This window comes from Cajanus cajan, chromosome 2 (assembly GCF_000230855.2).
Source record: "Cajanus cajan strain Asha chromosome 2, NIPB_CcT2T_4, whole genome shotgun sequence".
Lineage (NCBI taxonomy): Eukaryota > Viridiplantae > Streptophyta > Magnoliopsida > Fabales > Fabaceae > Cajanus > Cajanus cajan.
The window spans coordinates 14,264,172-14,272,862 of record NC_138518.1 but is presented as its reverse complement, the minus strand read 5'-3'; the positions used below and the strand labels follow the sequence as shown (position 1 = coordinate 14,272,862).

Here is an 8,691-nt window from a genome sequence, read left to right as displayed (position 1 = left end):
ACACACACACATATATAGGTGCCTGATGAATGATGATTTCTATCTTGATGGATGATAATTGATGTGAATGGGTATTAACATTGATGAATAATGGATGATATCATGATCACGATGTATTTATATAAAAGCATTGATAATTTATGTGAATGAGTATAGATGTTTATGAATTATGGATGATATGATGATCATGATGAAGTTATATAGAAGCATTTGCATGGTTGTGACATGCATCATATTTGCATGTTCTGTGATTATGGTGGGAACATGTTGTCTATTGTTCTGGTGGGAACCTATTGATGTTCTGGTGGGAACACTTTTGTGTTGGTATCCTAAGGTTAACTCAGGACTTAGGTATCAATTGTATATTCTTGATGATGATGGTTGAGTAGCCATACATTTAGATGTAGGTGTATATCACATTGCATTTTTGTGTATATGTGTGAATGGAATGGATGATGTTTATAAATGGAGTTGAAGTATGAGTCGTTATTACTATATTTGAAGTATGAAGTGTTATTATCATAGTTGAAGCATGAATTATTATTATAGTTGTTTATCGTGAAGGGATGGGATGCCAGGGTTGCGACCCATTCCCTATAGAGTGAGAATTGTTATCACTCCCTATTGTTGTTGGTGTGTTTTGTTTTTGTATGTTGCAGACAAGGACCCTCAACCTTGGAAGGAACAAGGAGAGGTCTAGGTGTGTGTGAAACTCTAATGCCAATGTGACATCGAGGATTTGGAGTAGATTAGGGATTTTATTACTTCTTGTTATTTCAATATTCTTGATTACAGTTTGTTTACTATTACTCTATTTATTTATTTTCCAATGAACTGGATTATTCTATTTATGATTTTTATAAGGATGTATTTGAGACTTTTACGAGTTTAAATTGGTATAATTCTTGAGGGTAAATGGGTGTCACACTCATAAAAGAGATAAAATTTGTTAATTTCACAAGAGAAATAGAGATCATCATAAAGAGTGTGGCTATGTGGATTGCAAAATTAAAGCTTGGAAAAATATTTTGTGTCTCTACAAATCCCTTTAAATTTAGGAGAAAGAGACAAATTACCTAAGGTTGATAGAGATGCGCTACATGGAGTGAAAAGGGGTGATAAATTTAGGCTTATTGAAAAAAATATATTATTTAGAATGAAGGGTTGAGATTAAAATAGTAACATTGTTTTAACAATAACCATTAAATTTCATTAAATATCATTAAAAAAATAAAAATCTTAATTTTAGTAATTTAACATAGCAATTTAAACATCATTAAAAAAAATTGATTCATTAAAGATAGCAATTTAAAAATCAAAATTTCATTTGACTCAATTTTAGTAAAAATTTAGTTTAAAAAATTATTTATAAAATATATTAATTTAATAATAATAAACTTTAGTAATAAATTAGTTTTAAAATAAAAATAAATTTATAAATAGTATTACTTTAATATAATAAAATTTACAATTTTTTAACAAAAAATTAGAAAAATTATTTTAAAATGTTGATCTTAAAAATTTAAATTTACCCTTAAGTTTAGGATAAATTTTATTAATAATTTAATTTTAAAACATTAATAAATTACTTTAATTATTATTTATTTTACATCTTAAACAAATTAACACAAAATAAGAAAAATATTTTAGTGACTAATTTGCAACTTTTATGTTCGGTCGCTAAGTCAATCACAAAAACATTTTTGCTATCGACAATTAACGAATTTCAGTCGCTATTTTGCCTTTTTTAGTAGTTGAACTCATTTGGATGATCAATTTATTTAAGATCTTATTTAATAAGTTCTTATGTAATAAGGATTTATGTTATAAGTGTTTAAAATACGATGAGTTATTGCATTTGAATATATATGTTAACAAGTACTTATACTATTTTAAAGTATTTGGGCGTATAATTGTTTAAATACTTATAAGATGTTATGATTGTTATCTCATTTTAAAAATTAAAAAATTATAAATTAGATTTCGACTGAAAGTAAAATAAAAATATAGAAAGTAATTAAATAATCTTTTTATATAACAATAATATTAAAATGAAAAAAGAAATTTTTTTGAAGGAGTGATGAAAAAAATATAAATCTGGCTTTTAGTAAAAGAATGAAAAAGAAATTATATCAATGATAATATCTGAACATAGGATATTTTACAATAAATTCTCACATAAACTAATCTGAACTTAGAATATTTCGTAATAAACTCTCGCATAAATTAAATAAAATTATACTAGATAACTTATCAAAATAAATTCAAAACATCTTACGAACTGCTCATAAAATATTTTATAAGTTTGTTTAAACATTCTCATAAACACAGATCAAATACAAAAAAAAAATAAGAACACAATTATAATAAGTAACACATTTTATATAAGACTATAAATCATTGAGTCGTGAAATGTGGGAGAGATAAGTATAAGTGAATGTGTTTACAAGTGAGAAATTGTTGTAAACAAACAAGAGCCAAACACTTGATTGCTAGTCTCCTATATATACATCTTTGAATCTAGCTATGAGGTACACATAAAACTGGAATATACATATCCTCTACAAATTGATCATGGGTCTTGCAAGAAAGTAGCCTGAGGGCATTAAATAAATCAAATTAAATACTTTAATTCAAAATGCAATAAATGTTTTGTTTCTTAAATAAAAATTATAACAAATCTACTTTTATTTCCTTAACCCTCCAACATTTGCCAATGCTTATAGACTAAACTAAGACCAACAATACACAGCCAGGTCAGTATCCAAATTATAAATAGTCTAAAGCAGACTTTATTTTGTATCCATATTCTGTTCAGTATTGGTTTTGGTCCTTTTAAAATCATTCACAGCTTTATCAAAAGTTCCCCTAACATGCTGGCACACATGCATCAGTTCCTGGCATCCATCTTTTAACACCTCTTTTGCCGGATCCCCTGAACATGAACATTGAACAGAAAATTGCAATGTCAAAGCAGATTGTAATAGATAATAAGTTTTATGCAAACATCAGATTCAGAAAGGTACTTTAAGATGCTCTATCTTTACACTGACCCTATCATTTTCTCCCCTGCAGTGATTATAGTGCATTACCTAAACCCTATGATATCCACAAAAACATCTCAAGTTCAACGTCAACAGAGAAAACCATGAGAAAATTTTTAGTATCATGATATCTAGTGTGATAAATTAAACTTGCTTTGACAATTTTAGTATCATTAGATGCCAAATGTCATGTAAACTATCTAACAAAACTAGCAAAAATATAGGTCCAGCAGCATATATAGATTGTGTAGCAGACTATAAAACTTGTGATTGTAAAAAAGGGCAATCCAGTGCAAAAGGACCCACATCCTTATACACATCCATGTTGAAAGACTTTTTCCAAGATTTAAACCTATAATAACCTCAAAACCTTATAGTTGGTTCAAGGCTAGCCCTTCATTTGTGATTGTGTTAATGGAAATAGAGATTGCAGCACTTGTCGTGGCACAAATTTGTTGATTGCAGTTATTTTGTGTGGACTAACAACTCAAAACATTTCATGTGTTGTTACCTGTTGTCTGGACTCTGATATTTACACGATTATCTGAAGGATGAGGAATGCTGTACCCGCAAAATGTCACTCTTGGACTGCAAAACAATATTGATGACCTCAACTTATCAGGATATATTGAACTGAACCCACGATAAGGAAGAAAGGAGGCACACAGAGAGACATTTAAAAGCCAAACAAAACTTGACATTTCTCATAAGTACAAAAAAGGAAAATGAAAAGTAAATCACTCCAAATATCTTCCTTTCAACTACTAAATTGATACCAAGCTAATCCTTTGGCTTCTTCCCTTCCTTTCCACAACCAAAAACCATTCCAAACAAAGGCTCAAACTTAATTTAACAAGCATCAAAATGGATTAATCAATTATTTCCTAAATAAAGTATACAATGAAATCAATACAAATAAAGATTTATATGTCTTAATCTTAGGTCTCTTCCTTCTTCAAAGAATGCAAGGAAGAGAGTAGTAGGGATACGTCAACCTATTTGTTGTTTCATAACACAAGGATACGGATTATGTTCATTTCACGATCCTTTGCAGATAATCATAATGATTTGGGTGCATTGTGTCCTATGTTGGAGCAAATTTTGACAGTCCATCATAATGATGGCCTAAATTTAGAGCAATGTGCAGTTTATGGTTTTGCACACGTGCGTAGTAAAATGATTTTGCATCTTTGTGTATTTCTTGGCTCCAAAATTTGATGCGGGACAGAATCTAGTTTGTACCACAACTACAAGCTCTGCACATGGCTTCTTCACTTTTTAATGTTCTTTTTGTGTCCACAATTTTCTGTTTTGGAGTATATCATATTTTCCACTTGTTTCTACTTTTGTTCATCTCTAAAAATATCTATGTTTCAATGATTTAATACAAATAAAAGAACACAACATTGATATTGCATGCTCTTTGGGCACCAGAGGACACAACATACTTCATTGATTGAAAATATATGAATTCACAAAATTACAGACAAATACAGAGGTAGTCACATAAGAAAACTCAAAATCCACACTACTAACTCTTGATTTAGGGTGAATCGGACAGGATTGGCAAATGTATGATCCTCATCCACCAGACAAAATGTTGATTTACTCTGATCAGAGTGTGACCCAATCTCCATCACTGACAGTCAATCTGAAACATCATATAACATGATTTAACAACAAACTTTAAAAATAACAGCCCATAGAACCATTACTAAAACTTAAATCACAAATTAACTTTCTTGTACAGTAACTATAAAATTGCTTTTCAAGTTTGTTCATATAATAATAATAATAATAATAATAATAACCCTTAAGTTCCATTAATTACTGACAGGTGACAACCAAATTGCAACCTGATGTTATCCTAGTTAACACAACCTTTAGGAACAAAAACTGAACACCTATGGTTACACTAAGCAATAGCATCGTAAGCATCTCAATGAAAATAAGTCCACAAAGAACTGGCATCCAATTAAAGAAAAAAGAAAAAAATTATCAATGTTTGCTAAAATTTTGCACTCTTTGTACTTTGCAAATGTCACTGTGTGGACAGAACCCATTAGTACCAATAAGCTAAAGATCGAAACTTTGATGATATTGATCACGTCTTTAATCAAATAAAATACACATCAAAAAATACAAAAGGACACACACGTGTGTGTGGAATTGAGGAAAACCCCTTACTCGTGGCAAAACCAAGTAGAACACAATGTCAGTGCTTCAGGTGCAATTTTGATTCGATAATCGAAGCAGGTAAATATAGGTTTTCACTTTTTTGGTCCACGGGTGTTAGGGTTTTTATTGTGTTCGGGCCACAAAATTGGATTTGTGTAACTTTTTCTCTTTTTCACCCTCTTCTTTTTTCTTTTCTTTTTTTAATCTTCTCTTTGTGAATATTGATGTAGATTATTAAATACTAGGAAAAAAAAATACTTCATGCCTTATTGATGCTATATGAAATGTGTGAAAATTACAAAATCTTTGTTGTTGAGTTTGCAATTTATCAAGGAGCAAAATGATTTTAGATAGATAATTTTTTTAAAATTAATAAAATAAAATTATTAAATTATCCTATACTAAAAGAAAAAAATGTGTAGTTATCATAATAAATAAAGGATAAAAATATCTTAAAAAATGTGTATCAAAACACAATGTATCATCTTTATATATTATTATACATTTTAACTTACTTTTGAATTATTAAATATTTATGATTTATGAATATTTTTAGTCTCTATAAAATAAGTGATTTTTAATTTTAATCCTTGCAAAATGTTTTCTTTTTTTTTCATCATTTAAGAGTTTTTAAACATTATTTTTAGTTCTTGTAAAACATTTTTGGTCTTTAAAGTAAGTTAATTTTGAATTTGGTCCCACTAAAATACTTTTTTATTTATTTTTATCCCTTTAAAATCTAAAAGTTATATTTTTTTTTTTATTTCTAACAATGATTTTCAGATAGATAAATAATATATATTTTAAGAACCTATAATGAATTTAGAGTTATCAATACTAACATGATACTACTATAAGTAACACTTGAGATGGTTACTTAACATTTTGATAAATAAATAATTAGTTAAAAATAATTATATAATAACATGGTCTAAATTTATAGGGATAAAAAGTAAAGAAATATTTTTAGAAAACTAAAATTAAAATCTATTCATTTTACTGAGACTAAAAATATATTTAAATTAATATTTAAAAATGATTGATATTTATTTTTGACAAATTTTAACATTTAAAATTCAAAATTTTTAGCATATATCTAAATCAAAATTTGAATATGATGGAAATTACCTTCTCTAAATTAAGTATTTTAAAATTTAAGAAATTTAAATTTAACTATTTAAAAAAATAAATAAAAGATATCTAAATAAAAAAAATCAAATTTAAAACATTTCAAGTTCCTTGAAATGTTAACATTAATCATCCAAATACAACTTAGAAAAAAAAAACATCGAGTTATTTACAAAATTAATTGTATCCTCAAAAGAGAAAATCGATAGAACATTGAAAAATATATGATGAGGTGATGAAGAAAGTGAAAGCTTCATTATCTAATACATGTCAAAAATCAATTTAAAAATAATTAAAATTTCTTTATATTGTAAAAAAATGTGTAAATATATATAAAATTTGTGTGAATATTTTGGAAATCATAAGAAAATGTCATAAATTTAAAAATATTTTTTCATCACAAAATGTCTAGTGAAATCCATCGAACACCTTTTGTGGTGGTTGTTCATCTCAAATGGAAGTGAAATTTCATATTTATTTGGCAAAAAGTAATTAAAATATTAGTTATTAAAAATCATATTTATTTTTCTTTTCTTCAAACTTTATCATTGTTATTTTTTTCATTGACTCTTAAAACTTTGATTTTTTTTGAAAAAAATGTGAAGTATTCTCAAATCTTATAAACTCAATAAGTTCCGTCAAATTTAATAAATTCTTAAAAGATATATTGAAAATTAAGATTTAAAAAGATTTTTCACCATAAAAAAATATCGACCTCATGATAATTAATCAAGATTCTTTTTCTTAAAATGAAAATATTGTTATATTCAATTAAGACAATCAAATTTTTTTAAAAATAATTTGTATAAATTTATTAGTATTTAATTAATATTTTTTCACTTAATTAAAGTTTTTTGATATTCAAAAAATATAAATTTCAATGGATTATTTTAAAAGATGAATTTTGTGAGATTTCTTAATATACTTTATAATCAATATCATATAAAATTTTGAGGTTTTGTGTAACTTTTCTATTTCTCTATTTCCCCCCCCCCCCCCCCCCCCTCCCCCCTTTTTCATTTCTATTTTTTCTCTCTCTCTATCTCTCTCTTTCTCACTCTCTCTCTCTATATATATATAGGGAGCATATCAAGTGAGAGAGAATTTATTATGAGAGATGAAAATGTTAAAATATAACCATTATATTAATCAAGTGAGAGAAAATTTGGGATTTAATCAAGTGAGGAAATTAATTTAAGGGTTATATTTTAACCCTCTCATCTCTCATAATAAATTCCTTCTCACTTGATATGCTCCATATATATATATATATATATATATATATATGGGGAATGTTAATGTACTCCCACCTATTTTTTAGTGGGAGTATTTTAGCAACCTACACCAATTTTTTAGGACAAAAAAGCCACTCATTTATTTTGATTTGGTTAATTTGTACAAAGGATATTATAGTAATTTAATTTAATTTTAAATGAAAACAAAATATTTTCTCTCTCTTATTAATTTCATTCTCTAAATCATTTCTCTCTCTTATTAAATTTCTTCTCCAACTCATTTCTCTTTCTTATTAAATTCTTTCTCTAACTTATTTATCTCTCTCCTATTAAATTCTTTCTTTAACTCATTTCTCTTTCATCTCTCATGATGTCTCCCTCCTCTCTCTCTGAACAAATAAAAATTTATTAATAGAAAAAATAAATGAATTGGAGAATGAAATTAATAAGAGAGAGAAAATATTTTTATTTTCATTTAAAATTAAATTAAATTACTATAATATCCTTTGTACGAATTAACCAAATCAAAATAAATGAGTGATTTTTTTGTCCTAAAAAATTGGTGTAAGTTGCTAACATACTCCCACTAAAAAATAGGTGGGAGTACATTAGCATTCCCCTATATATATATATATATATATATATATATATATATATATATATATATATATATATATATATATATATATATATATATATATATATCTCTTTCCCTCTCTCTTATATATCTTTTCCATCTCATTGTCTATTTTTTCATCTTTCTCTTCTTTATTTATGAATATTGACATAAAATTCATCAATATTTATTTTAATTATTATATAATTAAAATAATTTTAAATTATAAAATATTATTTATCTTAAATTTTGAATTGTTAAATATTTAAAATTTAACTAATACTTTTTTGATAAAATTTAATATTGAAATTTTTAAATATTAAAAAATAATTCTGCATATGGTGAAATATAAATTGTATTCTCTTAATTAATTATTTGAAATTTAAAATTTTGAATTATGTTATTTGGTCAAAATAACTATAAAATAAATAAATTTAAATTAAACAATTAAAATTTCTAGTATCTTAAATTATAAAATTTCCAATCTAAA

At 25.9% G+C, this 8,691-nt stretch overlaps 1 protein-coding gene across 2 annotated transcripts; it reads right to left on the bottom strand.

The window, feature by feature from the left end:
* Window positions 1-2,672: 2,672 nt before the first annotated feature.
* Window positions 2,673-5,397, bottom strand: LOC109814005 (uncharacterized). 2 transcript variants are annotated; one of them, XM_020378318.3, is made up of 4 exons: window positions 5,232-5,397; window positions 4,581-4,695; window positions 3,556-3,632; window positions 2,673-2,935 (listed from the first exon to the last, which is right to left on the bottom strand). In XM_020378318.3, exons 2-4 carry the CDS (start codon window positions 4,679-4,681, stop codon window positions 2,793-2,795), a joined length of 321 nt encoding a protein of 106 aa, XP_020233907.2. In that variant the 5' UTR covers window positions 4,682-4,695; window positions 5,232-5,397; the 3' UTR covers window positions 2,673-2,792. The 2 variants fall into 2 exon arrangements, with proteins under 2 accessions (XP_020233907.2, XP_029130324.2); XM_029274491.2 differs by lacking the exon at window positions 5,232-5,397 and adding an exon at window positions 5,076-5,190.
* Window positions 5,398-8,691: the final 3,294 nt, after the last annotated feature.

What these genes read in the sequence shown, in the direction of transcription:
- LOC109814005 (XM_020378318.3), bottom strand. Translation starts at nt 4,681, where the DNA reads ATGGAGATTGGGTCACACTCTGATCAGAGTAAATCAACATTTTGTCTG. An exon ending in CGATTCACCCTAAATCAAGA is followed by an intron (nt 3,633 to 4,580) that starts GTTAGTAGTGTG and finishes ATTGTTTTGCAG; the next exon opens with TCCAAGAGTGACATTTTGCG. An exon ending in TATCAGAGTCCAGACAACAG is followed by an intron (nt 2,936 to 3,555) that starts GTAACAACACAT and finishes GTTCATGTTCAG; the next exon opens with GGGATCCGGCAAAAGAGGTG.